At 44.0% G+C, this 14,394-nt stretch overlaps 1 protein-coding gene across 1 annotated transcript in view; it reads right to left on the bottom strand.

The window, feature by feature from the left end:
* Nucleotides 1-974: 974 nt before the first annotated feature.
* atrn (attractin) overlaps nt 975-14,394 on the bottom strand; it is a 103,381-nt gene continuing 89,961 nt past the window's right edge. Inside the window, exons 27-29 of the mRNA XM_070919909.1 lie at nt 13,149-13,256; nt 3,514-3,628; nt 975-1,099 (exon numbers count right to left, since the gene is read on the bottom strand). Of these exons, the coding sequence (XP_070776010.1) occupies nt 975-1,099; nt 3,514-3,628; nt 13,149-13,256 (348 nt within the window). The remainder of the gene's footprint in view (nt 1,100-3,513; nt 3,629-13,148; nt 13,257-14,394) is intronic.

Here is a 14,394-nt window from a genome sequence, read left to right on the forward strand (position 1 = left end):
GTGGATGAGATGTTGCTGTGGTCTTGTTTTGTACTCGGCCACACAGCCAGAGAGGCTGGAAAGGCGCTTGGCTCGGCAGCCGGACGGCGACAGAGACAGAGAGAGACGGGCGGAGACAAAGCTCCAGACAGGCCACAGAGAAGACAGCAGCAGAAGACACAGAGGCCGATTAGAGATGTCACAGACTCTTTAGACGGGCTTTGGCTGCACGGCCGGCCTCCTACAGTGGATCCTCATTAAAGGAAGACTGAACATGCTGTTAGCTTGCTCGGAGGCCGGACTGTTCAGGACTCCGGTGACACCAGCACTCAGTGCTGAGCTGTGAACATGACAGCAGGCGACAATGGGCTACAAATGGGTACAAGATTCCTGGAAAGTTGGTTTTTGGAAGTGTCTGTGTCTGTGTCTGTGCGTGTGTGTGTGTGTGTGTGTGTGTGTTTTGTGTGTGCATGCGCAGCTGAACATGTCCAGTTTGTTCCTGCCTTCAAAACAAAACAATACAAAACAAAGAACAACAATAACTTAAGTCAAACGAGATTATAGAGGGTTGCAAAGTCTCTGGATTTTTCAAAAACTACGAGACGAGGATCTCTTCTAGCAGCAAGCCGTGGCCGCCTCGACTCTAACGAGGCGGTGTCGACAAATGTAAAATGTTTTTTTTTGAGGGGAAAAGGTGAAGTCAACACCCGCTCTGTCCCTCCCTCCCTCACCTGCTCCCCCTCTTTGTGTCCAGTTTCTGTCATTCAGTTTGTGGGGACCCATAGTTCCCGTAGGAGGACAGGGAGGGGAAGCCCGCTGAGGCTCCAGTCCGCCGGACGACTCGGCCCCTCACCAAAATGTTCCAGTTCTGCGTCCCAGCATGCACCTCTCCCTGCCAGAGTGGAGCTGGCAGAAGTCTCTGAAGGAGGAGGCCGAGGCGGGGGGTTGATTGGAGAGCATGGGTGGTGGGTGGTAGAGGAGGACAGGGGGCGTGGTCAGATACAGGTGGATGGCTGTGCGGTGGGCTGCTGTTTGCGGTTCCTCAGGCCTCCAGACTTCTCCTTGTAGCCCACACACATCTGCTGGGAGACGTCCACCAGCGCACTGGCCACTGCCAGACCTGCACACACACACAATATTATGCAAACATGTGAATGCCATTGGTTTCTTATTTTGTGATCAGGACACACCGAGTTGTGTTTCACTGTAGGGATGCATACTTTTTTGTTAATCATTTAGTCTATAAAATCCCACTCACAGCCACATACACAGGTGGTGAGGTCATAGACTGGCAGTGCAGGCACTCATTAACTTATACCACACTTCATTAACATTTATTAATACTCTCTGAGGCATGAAATTCAAATGAACTGCATTTATCTCCAATGATGGATGCATTTACCCTGATCAAGTACACATAGCCAACGGCAAAATATAAATTCCGAGGGGAGAAGCTGAAATCATACAGTCCGATAGTCTTCAGCGTAACAGGCTGCAACTATTAGCTCGTTTCTTGATCTAAAAGTGGGTGCAGGATGGTTCAAAGCAACCAAATGAGGCTCAGATACAAATCAGAGATAATCTACAGTGCTGACCTCCTCTTGGATGTTTGGAGAGGGACGAGGTCGGCCATTTTGGAACGAGCTTTACTTTAAACAGATGTGCTGTGATGTCACGAGGCTGACGACAGCCCGAGGATACGAAACGCACACGGCCGGATGGGAAACAAGTTAAAAGCATTATAACAGGAGACCCTCGTGGGCATGGGGAGATGGTGGGAACACGGCTAACATGGTCTCAACAAAAGCTGCCCGAGGGAAAGCTCCACCGAGAGCCGAGGCAGTTTTGTTATGACAAAGGGACTATGTGGTAATTAATAAGGGCCTGGGGCGTACTGGTGGTCTGGGGACTGCAACTGTGGGAGGCAAAGAGGCTATAAAACAGAGAAGGGAACAAAAAAAAAATACAAAAAGAAAAGAAATCAAGTTGAGTTCTTGTTTGAGTCATTGAAGACGACAGTGGAAGAAACAGAAAAGAAGAAATAACTTTGAGAAAAGGCAAGTGAAGTGCTTAGTCCTGGGTCCTATCAGTCTGACTGAAAGATAAGGAAAACAGATGAAGGACGGATGGGAATGTAAAGAGAGCAAGTGACAGAGCAGAGGATGAAAAGAAGTAATGGGCTCAATTCTCAGTGCTATCAGACTGTCCGGGAAAGAAAGGAGAAGGAAGAGAAAGAAGGGAGAGAGCACAGGGAAATGCAAGAAAAGACACTCGACAGCGTTTTAAACCCAGACCGCACTGACAAGAAGGAAAAGAGAAATACAACTCAAGAGTGGCAAAGAGGAGAGCTGCAGCAAGCTTCTTAGCTTGGAGAGACATGACAACATGCAGACAGAAAGATGATGAAGGGAGGAAACACAGATGAGAGGGAAAGCAACAAACAGGCTGCAGCCAAGGCAAGACAGAATGAGGAGAACAGAAAGGCAGGGAGGGGACAAATAGGTGAGGCAAAGCAGGGGGGAGCGCTGCAGCCTGCAAGATAATAATCAATACATCCATGTCACATTAATGGTGCAACCATGAAATAATTACTGCAAACAAATGAGACCACGGTCAACATGATTGGTAGCCTCTGCTCTGTAGTTCGTGTATGATTTTGCCACATATCCCATAATCCCCGATGCTTCTCTTCTGTCACAGAGCAGCGTCAGTCCAACGTGTTATTTTCTCCTCATTTCATGTAAGAGGATTTCACTGTGTCTCTTGGTTCTGTTTGCACTGTAAGAAGTGCACTCTTTCCGTTTGGTTTTCTTTATGTCAAACAGCAATGCAGTGAGACGTTTCTGTGAAACGAAGCTTTATGTCAAAAGGACTGACATTGTAACAGGGACGGGACAAATGAAGCTTTTCCAAAACAGAGAGAGCCGATTGAATTGTCAAGAAGCCAAGTTCCTGTCATCTTCAGCTCTCTGATATCCCTCACTGTTTAATGCCAAAACATGTATTGATACATATCTACGTTTCTGTTATCAGATTACATTGCAAGCATAAAACTGTGATTTGATTGACGGACTGCTGTTTAACTGGTTCAGGTAGCATTTCTATTTAAAGCCATTTGTGAGGCAACAGAAACAGAAAATCAATCAAAATCAATACATTATGTGAATGAGAACAACTAAATTGTGTGTTCATGTTGTAATCACCAGTGGAAAACAACTGGGGCTCCATAAAGCTCATGTTATAAGGATAAAGCTAAATTTTGTAGAGGTTTGCTTTGTTGTTGTCACGGTGTTTCAGTGTGGATTGAGAATAGTTTGAAAACAACCTGAAATTGTTAGCGTGGACACAAAAGAAATGGGAAGAAGTTAGAAGCGTGGGGTGTAAACTGGCTCTAACTATAACTAAAGCTTCATAAGACGGAGGAAGGAAGGTGGATCAAGGAAAGGATGTGGAAAAAAAAGCGAACAACAATCAAACAAAGACAGATGAAGTGAGGAAAGAAGAAGAGTGAGGGATTCAACGGCTGCGTCTTACCAGACTGTCCTGGAGGAGGGATGCCGCCGGTGCCCCTGGGTAACCGCACAAAGATGGAGAGCACGGCGGCTTTGTTGCCAAAGCAAGGCTCGAGGGCGATGGGTTTTGGGACGGACTGCGGAAAGAAAAAGAAGAGAAAAAAAACAAAACTGTATTACACATCACAAGCCTCCCAAATCCTGGTGAACACACCCCATTATCAAAGACATGGATAACAGAGGCTTTGCTGCTACTGCTCTTGTTTGTGTCAGCAACATGCACAGCGACCAGAAAAAAACCTTTTCCCTCCCCTGTTGAGATACACATACTGATCTGCAGGCACAAATTGGACCCCTCCCCCCGCCTCCCCCCCCAAAAGCCCCCGCTGTGCACAATTTCATGACAATGCCGCCTGTGTGCAGCACGGGCCGCGACTGGATATCGAGTGGCGAGGCTGGGAGCGGAGATTTGTGTCGCCGGTGCCGGCGGTGCTCTCCTGTCGCCGCAGGCTGCCTGACACACCTGACTCTCTAACACCAATATCTCCTGTTTATCAGCAACTCATCCATATGTGGGGATGAGTTTCCCGCCTGTAAACACTGGCCGGATCTGCTGCTGCTGCTGCTGCTGCTGCTGGCCTCGTACAATATTCATGGGTTTACCTCGATGGAGGATATGGGAGACGCTGCCACCTCAGCCGCATACAGATAACGTCCCTGTCTCTCTCGCCATCTATCTCTCGCTGTATTCTCGAATTCCTGAGGTGGACAGGAAACTGGGCCATGGCATGGTTTCACACACTCCTGACACTGCCTCTCAATTTGCTCACGTACACACACACACACACACACACACACACACACACACACACACACAAAACACACCTCTGAACACACACAAGTTAAATCCCTTCCTATGCCGGTCTTTATACTCTGGAGAGTTGAGCTGAACGGACCAAGTGGAAATGCAGCTGGAGCGTGACACACACACACACACACACACACACACACACACACACACACACACACACACACACACACACACACACACACACACACACACACACACACACACACACACACAGTGTAACGTTCACATGCGGAGCGGGGCAGTAATGATATTCAGGCTCTGACCCATTTTACACAATTATTCTCTGCTCCGTCTCTCGGAGGCTTACCTTTCATACCAGCAGGATACACAGGCTGTCACACAGGTAGCTGGGGAAGTGGCACAAAGACCTGGATGCCTGTGTATGCGTGTGTGTGTGTGTGTGTGTGTGTGTGTGTGTGTGTGTGTGTGTGTGTGTGTGTGGATTCAACAGAGGGGGGACTCTGTATTTGTTTATGCCCCTACGCATGTGTGGCTGCATGTTTTCACATGTGTGTCTGTGTTCATGTACGATATTACGTTATCTTCACTGTATATGTGTCAGTGGACAAGACTTCACTTGTTAAACGCGCAGGTAAGTTTACATGTCGGCCTCATGTAGGAATAAGCCCCCAGTCAGTTTTCTGTAAAAGGCATTCCTATTGGCTCAGACATTTCTACAACACTTCCAACACAGCGTTGGGATTATAGTTCTCAGGTACATGAAGACTTTCTGTGGGTCTACACAAAGGAGGGCGTAATTACAGGTCGCAGAGGAGCCAACGCACACACCTCCCAAGCCTCAACATCATGTCGTGCATCAAGCAAGCTGATTGGTTGAAATAAAAGAAGAAGAAAAAAATGTAAATGTGTACTCAAACTTTGAGTATAAAAGCCACGCCAAGTGTAAAACAAACAGCCATGTAAAGGCCTCTGAAAGTGCAGTCCTGAGCAGCCTTTAACATTTATCTCGTAATTATCATCTCTTAATACACAACAAGCTCATTTTTCAGCTCAGTTCTCGCAGAGCCTTTTTTTCCTTTTTTTTAATAACGTCTTTTTAACTCTGCTCGGACGCCGTCAGACTGTATTCAACAGGGAGCAGAATTTCATGTCCCATCTGATAAGTGATTCAATTGATGACAAAATTTATTAGAGGGCTGATTACACTCGTAAAGCCGGGGCTAGCAGCTCCACGGTATCTGCAATGGTACTGTCATTTTTAAATAAGCTTTATGTAAAGAATATGTATGTTTGAAAGACATCACTTTAACAGATGAATAAAGCCACCAACATTACAGATGTGTGTGTGTGTGTGTGTGTGTGTGTGTGTGTGTGTGCAGCTGAGAACTTACTTTGTTCATGCATCTTTGGACAGAGAAGGTTATCAGGAGGTTGTGTTAGTGTGTGTATGCTTTGTGTGCATGCCTCTGAGCTTGCAGCAATTTTCGGCTGTGTTGCTGCTGCACTCACACACATGCGGCGTCACAGCCCCCCACCACCCCCCTAAGAACTGACAGGGGGGGAATAGTTCAGATGCAGACAAATGGGCTCGTAGTGGGACGAACTCGCCTGCTGGAAACACTGCAGTCAAACCAGCAGCAGCATCAACAACACACAGACGATAACAAATACTCAGAGACATGTTTGGATACCAGAGCTATGTGCGGCACCTCAAACCCTGACACGCTGGAATTTTAACAATAAAATCAACATTACAGCGCTTTGTCTTTGAGAAATTAGCGTGACTAATGTAAACAAAAGAGAAAAAAGGGTCACTGCTTTGTTTTATATCCTCTCCGTCATCAACTCCCTCCTTGATTATATCTTTCTCTCTCTCGTCAAGTCACGTTTATTTAAAAACGACAAAATTAAGACAAGTTGGTGCCGTCAGTCTGTGCAGCACGTGACACTCTATCCTAAGACTCCTAAGTGAACTCAGACAAGGAAAAACATATCAAAGAAAAAACAGAGCTCCTTCTTCTGTTAAATGTTTTCCATCAAAGAAAAAAACAGTTCCCTTCCTTCTTTTCTCTCTTTCGTTTCCTGTGTTGCTTCCTTGTCTTTTGGAGGTGTTACATTAAGCATCTTAACTTCAAAATGAATTTAAATACATGTTAATGACATTTAATTATATATTCAAAATATAGATATAATAATAATAATAATAATAATTACCATAAACAAACAAGACCATTGCTGAGAAGACTGGCAGCTTCTAACAACCAGCCATTACACTGATGTCTGTATCCTCCTTAGCAAAGTAAAACGAAGTAAACACAGAACGATAACAGGACGAGCCACGAGGGACGAGAGGCAACAACCTCCACAACAGTTTTATGAAAAATGAGGTTATAATTATTAAGAAACACGCCACTGGTGTGAAAGATCATTTTACCTGTCAAATCTGTTTGCAGTAAATAAATAATAATAATAATACCTCACATGACACTTTCGTCTCATCATAATTAAATCAAGAAAATTTGTCTGACGTGCTTGGATAAGCTCTAAAAAGTATTTACAGTAGGACACAAAGATGTTTATATAATCCTTATATAATTATAGAACGCAAATAGTACATTGAAAAAATGTGATTTCATATCATGAAATTGGTAATTATAACAAAAAATAACCAGCTACGTATCTCCTCCTGTTGCGTTTCAGAGCAAAGGTTTTATATCTTAATTGATCAATATGTCAAGACACTGGTGTGGGAAGACAATAGCAGAGAGGAACACTCTAATTAGAAAAGTACGTGTTTTTATTCGCTCTTTAATTTGGTCAACTTTGGAAAACTAAACTAACAGTAAAATCAAACTTCTATTAATTTGCCAGCGGACCTTGTGGGACCTCAAAAAGGCTTCTATCGCGCTCTGGAAGCACTTTAGAGGAGCTTCTTTAAAAACTCACGAGAGAGGTGGGAATGAACGAGATAAAAGTCTCCTAATTAAATACTGACAGAGAGCAAACTGAAAGTTTGTTTTTTCCATTTGATTGCAGTTAAAGCCAATATTGTCCCTCGTGGCAATAAAACATTAATACCACTTACAGCTTCATGTGATAAATGAGTGACGGCTCAATAAGATAGATAAGACAACCAAGCGCTCCGTGTAAGGATCATTTCTTTCCATTTTCAGAATCACGGTGCTAGAACGTCATTATACGCAGCTTACATGGATTGCTGAGAAACAGGAATAAAAATGCTGCCAACTATTCCTATACAACATTAGGTGGTGCAATATCACACTTGGCTAATTTTGCCTCTCCATCCCTCGGTACAAGAAAAGATGAAACAATTATTTTGGCCTTGCCAGAAGCAATCCAACCAGGCTCGGTTTGCTCCGGTCCACAGGTCTGTTTTTGCCTCAGGCGAAATGTATTTCTCATCCAGCGTGTTCACAATTGGAAAAATGAGGGCTGCCCGTGATAACCTGAACACATCTGTACTCTATGTGTTAAAGATAAATAAAAGAAGGAGGAGACTGGCAGCTTTTAATTTTACAGCTTAGGGCTGTGGTAAGACTTGTCTGCCAAGTCCAATTTACACTGCAGCAGCTGCAAGCTGCTCTTAGGTTCTGGCTGGTTTACGTGCTTGTTTCTCATTTTCTAACACCAGCATCTCATATTCAAACTGGAGAGGGAATAGGCATTGCAAAATAAATTTGGAATTGGAAGAGGCTTGCTGTCAGACTGAGGCGGGATGTGACAGTTGGATCATTTTGATTTCAACAGTCCTCGTTTCGTAATTGTTCATCAGTAAAACTACTGTGTCCGATGTACAACCTCAATTTCAACCTGAGGGTTCAAGCCAGGTGCTTCACTTTCAATTTCTGACAAAAACAAAACAGTGTGCCCTTAAAAAAAACAAACAAACAACAATTTATCTCCTTCAACACACATGTCCACTTTATTTTGTCCTGAGCTGAAATTAACGGGGGAAAAACAAAACAAAACACCTTGAAAAATTCAATTATCCATCCTTTTAAACTCTTTGTGCAAGTGATTTTTTTTTTCTTTGCCTAAGATGTTCCCCAAAGGTAGTGTCTTTTCCCGTGGTCTTCTTCAGAGGCTGCGTGTTAATAACATCCCCCAGCAGATGCCTTTGTTTTATGGCGTCGAAGCCCTCCCCTCGACTCCCCCCTGCCAAACCTCCCCCACCAGTTCCACTCCGGAGAGTTATCTAGACTGGCCAGGCAGAGCGGCGAAAGGTTTTGTTAAATTACCTCCAGTAATTAGCCCAGCACGTAGGACTGCTGCTGAGCCCACACACACACAAACACACAGCGATGTGGGCATACACTGCAGCTGCATGCTGCTCCTCTTTCATCCGCTGCATTCATCTCTACTTTAGCAGCAGCTGGGGATGAGTTTCCCCCCGCCAGCGACGAGAGCAAGTCAAACTCCCTGTTGCTATGACTCACCAGGTACAGCCACTTCCACTGAGCCAACTTTGATGAGTTTTTATTCAGTTGGCTTCTGTTTGCCAAGAAAATGTTTTGTCAGCCTGTACTAATAATGCCATATTGGGACGCATTTAAACTAAACTCAGCGGAAAAACGAAGATAAACACGATAAGTTTAAGTGAACTTTATTTTACTAAATTAGAACTTTGGTTCTCAATCTGAAACACGACGAGACGACCTGAAGGGAAACGCATCAGAGAGAGTGCAGCTCTTTTCTGACCTGGAACTGTCAATGAAGTACACCGACAGTACACCACTTAACACCATGTAACCGCCATCTTTAATGAATTTCTGCAGCTGGTCAAACCTAACTCTACTCAGCAGGAGAACGGAGGCAGCGGAGTCTTTGTGGAACAAAAGACGAGGATACTTTGGGACAATAGGTGAGAAACTTAAAGTCTGATATCAGCAAACAAATAAGCACCTTTTGTTTGCAGCGCTGCCTCATCTTTCTCTCTCCTCCCGAGTCACCAGCAGCTACCAGCAACATTTTTCAAGTTTTCAGGGACACACAAGTCGTGTTTCCTAAAACAGTTCTGGACTTTCCTCGCTCCAGGTAACCAGGAGACACGACACAAACACTATCCATGCTATGAAAGATGCTATAAATAAACATCACAGGCAATTTACTTCTAAATATAAATAAAACGTCAGATGTTAAAATAGTGTTGAATTTGTTGAAGAAAACCCATCACAACATCATATGGAATATTTCCAGAAAATCTGGCGTCACCTCGTTACGCATGTGCATCTCAACAAAGCGGTAAGTCAGCCTGTCAAAGGCAAGTCTTTACCACACACTTCTATCCGAAAAGATCATAATTGTGCATTCCTCGGGTGGGTCTGACCTTTGACCTTACTCTTTCTTGCCTGTAACACTGGCAATCATGGATTTTAAGGTTATCACACTTGCAGAATTAGTAAAAAAAAAATCTGCTAAATCCCTATAATTCAATACAATATACAAAGAGTGGAGGTGAAGATAACAGTGCACCACAATCCCATTTGATAAACCAGAACAGTTCCTTTCTTTCCCCGTTTTTCTTTTTTTTTGCATAACATGTTTGGTTTTCTCTCGTCCCATGGTATCTATAAATAAAAGCAGAGCAGGAGGCGTCACAAAGGTAATCATCTGCCCGTGATGCCGGGGCCGCAAGCTCCATTTGGCAGAAGCCGAGTGAATATATCTCATCGCCGAAGCAAGTTTGGACTTCCCACCGAGGCTATAAACAACTTTAATGATCTTCAGCTCACTGTGCGGCGCCTGGCCCCCTCTATACTCCAATCGCGGGTAGCGTCCTGATAAAACAGCATGGAAACAAGGGGAAGAACCTGCTCCGAGTCGCTCAATCTGAGCCAGTAGGAGATAGGATAGTGTGCGCTCACCGTTTGAGCTGGTGAAGGCAGAGAAAGCTGAGGAGGAAGATCTAAATTGGATCTGTGCTCCTGGGCTTCTCCTGCCCTGATGGAGAGGAGGAGAGCAGGCCAGGAAGAATGGAAGAAAAGGAGAGTAGAAGAAAAGGTAAAGCCGAGAAGGAGGAGGACGTGGAGGGCGCCTGATTTCCACAGCAAGCTGCATCTTTTCTTTTTACACAGCAGCACAACACGTGCACACACTAACATGCAGAAGTACACAAAAACACACACACAAACTGAACCGGCAGATAAGGCCAACAGAAAAGCCCAGACAGCTGATAGGATCAGTAAAGGGCTAGTAAATTAGAGGAGAACACTATAGTAAAGTAAGGATGTCAGTAAGGAGACGAGAGGAGAAGAAAAGAGGAGAAAAGACACAAAGAAAATAAAAAGACACCGAGAGAAGTAAAGACAAAAGAAGAAAAAGACACTGAAACTACGAAGGAAAAAACAAGGACGCAAGAGAAAAGGAAAAGAAAAGGAAAAGACAAAAGAGTGATGTGAAAAGAAAGAAAAGGGGAAACAAACAGGAGAGAAGAGAAAAGGCAAAAGAGATGGTGAACTGAAAAAAAGAGAAGAGGAGAAAGAAATATTAGGAGGGACAAAAAATAGAGACCACAGCTGAAGAAGTGAAGAGAGAAGAGAAAAGAAAAGGAGACAAAGGAGAGAAGAAGAAAAAGGACGATGAAACCAACAGAGATTAGAGGACAAGTGAAAACAGAGAAACAGAAGACAACCTAAAGGGGAAAAAAAGGGGTCAAGAAAAAGCAAAAGAGAAGAGAGGAAAGGACAAAAAGCGAGGAGGAAAAGAACAGAACAGAGAAAAACAGAAGACACAAGGAAAGGAGAAGAGAAGAGGGGACATTAACAAAAAGAGGCGGGGGGAAGAAGGACAAAAGAGAAGTAGTAGATGGTTTCTGTTCAAGCAGGGATTTGATGAGCTGCTGATCTTCCCGAGGGGCCCTGCAGCCTTTGCTTGGAGTAACCTTGTGTTTCGGGAGCCGAGCCCCTTGAGATGCATGGCCCCTGTCAGAGCCGAGGGGCCCCCGAGCCACCCTGCCGAAACAGCCCTATAATTCTGCGCTACATCTGCATTCAGAGGCCATTCATCACAAAGTGCACAGTCACAGGTATCCCTGCCAGCGGCTCCGTGCCCACCGAATACACTCAACTGCAATTTCTATAACTCTGCACAATTCCTACTTTTAAATGTTCTCTACTGCTGCCGCTGTGCTCAGTATCTGCATTTAAATCTGCTCCAGCCAACTTCAACTCCACTGCTACGTCAAACTCTCCCCTATAATAAAGTCCTCTGAACCACCATCTCCAGCTTCATCTTTACATTTAAATCCGCCCTGCGACTACCTCAACAGGCTCAAGCTCCTCTGTTCATTTGGTACACTGATAATACTACAACTGCGCTGCGCCGCTCACTGTGCCTGAACTCCACATTAAAATCTACACAGCAGTTTGTTTAAAGGTCAACATATCCTGACAGCCAAACAGTTTGTCAATTTATGGCTTGTTGAGGGAGGTGCTTCGAACTTATTTACACATCAAAGTTTATTTACAGGTCTGAGGGAGTACTATCGCAAGTGAAAAAAGTGTTGCATCTTCTTATAATTTGCCTTAAGTGATGTCACTTCAAATCTGTTGCTGTGGAGCTTGAAAGAAGTGAGCCCACCAGACCCCTGTAGCCCGCTCCCCATCTCTGCTTGAGGCTAGCAGCTCCCACTTACCTTGAGTGGTATGTAGTGATGCACTTCATTTTAATTTGACTTGCTCAGGTTTTGAGATATTCTCATCTGGGATTTCTGCCTCCACACTCTGACATAAAGCAGGTTGGTTTGCAGCAGGTTTGCAGCGCTCAAAGCGTTGAAAAATGACATTTTAAAAACTAAAGAGGAGACGGCAGTTTCATTGGAACTACTTTCTGTCTGTGGTGGAAATGTCCTGTGACCACGTCTTTGTTAATCGTCCCAGTTTAAACATGACTGGGTTGTTGATTATTTATCTTACTTGTTTGATTTAACAAATATTATACGGTTGAAAACTTATATTTACAACACCAAGAAACCTAAAGCGAGGGGTTTGGGGTTGTATCTGGTCTTGGGAGTTAAATAAAATTCCAACTTCCAACAGTGTCAAGATTTCTTCTAAGTTCAGAGCCGTAGTTTCAGACTGACTCTGTCTTTCACTTGCTCTCCTATATGTATGGCTTTGTTCCAAAAAGCTGTATATATCCATATGGACTTGCGACCTTGGTTTTCTCTGTCAGTATTTACACAGATGGTTCAAGGCACCAAGACAAGGCTGTAAGATGAAGCATGACTTTAATAGTGTTCCATAACGGTCTTTATTTTCATGCCAGCAAACCTTTTCCCGCAAGTAGGCGTTAATTCAGTAATTTCTTTCCAAATGAAGAATATCTCAATGTTGGAACGAAAGTCTTATCTCATTTCTAAGTATAGTCTTAATCTACAAAACCTTACGCTCATCTGCATGTGTTTAACTCCGGGGTTAACTGAATTCATTCTCATTAGAATTCACAGCCTACTCACAATAACTGGCTATAACTGGTGTAGTGCGTTGTGTTACTCATCAGCAGCCCACTTTCATCATCATCATCCGGCCTTCACACTGTCCCAGCAAACGTGCACTGCACTGACCCTCATTAGGTGGACTAGACCTGCACTTCTTCTTAAGAGCCTTGAAAACTAATGGAATCATCTCGAAGAGTTCGGCATGACGTAAAACAGATGATGTGAGGAATATCTATCACTACGGTGTGACTGTAATCACAAACTGCGCTCCCACGATGGATGGAGCTTCTCCGTTTGCCGTCCTGTCAGTCCAGTGACAAGGTGGATCTCTGGGGTTTTGGCGGTGATAAGAAAAGGTTGTGCTCACCTTGACGTTTCCTCCTATCAGGTCAGGTGGCTCCTCGTCCGTCTCCAAGGCGACGTTGATGGTGGCGAAAGGCCGGCTGGCCATCTGCTGCATCTCCCTCAGCAGTTGCTATGGAGAAGGAGGAAGAAGAAGAAAAGTGTGAAGGTCAGTGACTGATGACCACAGACTCGCTATTGTCCAGTCAACTGCCCAGCATGACGCCAACGTGTTTCATCTCTAGGTACTGAATAGAAACACCTCCGAGTTGTTTTTAAAGAGACACACAAAGTTCACACACACAACTTGAAATCAAGGAGGCAAGGCTGGAAGACATATTCAGATCTTTCACTCAGGTAAAAAGAGCAATATCACAGTATAAATATACTGTGTTGCAAGTACAAGTCTTACTAACAAAAGTCACTATATATACATATTTGCCCAGGTGTGAAAACAAAATTGACATGTTATCATTTTATCAAGTTGACACATTGAACATCAATAGTTGCCTATTTACACATTCAACAGACAACAGAGCAACATCAGAATGCATTTGGAGTCGTGTTTTTTGGCAATCTTACAAAGTATTTTTGTCTCGTCACTTCCTTTAGATTTGTTTTTGGTCTCCACCAACCTCTGAGGGAAATATCTGGCTCTTCAGCTGCTAAATGCTCCTCTATGTTCACCAGCTAGTCGCTCACTGTGTCTGTCTCGGGAGCGTAGAGTGAGTTTATTTTCTATTCGTATTTTTTGCTGAAAACAGCGGCCTGCTGCAGCTGGAAGTGAGCTTGATGAGAGCAAAGAGACTGAACCGAAACAAGTTGGAAGCCACAACACCAAAACAATGAGTTGAAAAACGTTAAAAAACTCCTTGGAGCTGCAGAGGTGGGTAGTGATAGCTTCATCACAATGAGCAACACCTTCTGTATTATAAATATATTACCTTATTAGATTATATTTATTCTAAAATGTAGCAGAACAGAAGTATAAACGACCATGTAATCAAAATAGTGGAGTAAAGTGCAAGTACTCTTTAAACTGTACTTTAAATGTAACTTTCCACCATTGCAAGGCGGAGGCACAGTCTCATTTTGTTCTAATTTACAACATGGACCTTGACCAGAGGAAGAGGAGGAGGGAGGTGATTATGAGGGAAGGAGGGGGAATGGGAGAAGGAACAGAAGCTGAAGAAAGACAACGAACAAGGAAATAAGGAGAATTAGAAAAAGAGCAAAAAAGGGGAAACGGGACGATGAGGATGACAATGATG

The sequence above is a fragment of the Enoplosus armatus genome, chromosome 15 (genome assembly GCF_043641665.1).
Source record: "Enoplosus armatus isolate fEnoArm2 chromosome 15, fEnoArm2.hap1, whole genome shotgun sequence".
Classification (NCBI taxonomy): domain Eukaryota; kingdom Metazoa; phylum Chordata; class Actinopteri; order Centrarchiformes; family Enoplosidae; genus Enoplosus; species Enoplosus armatus.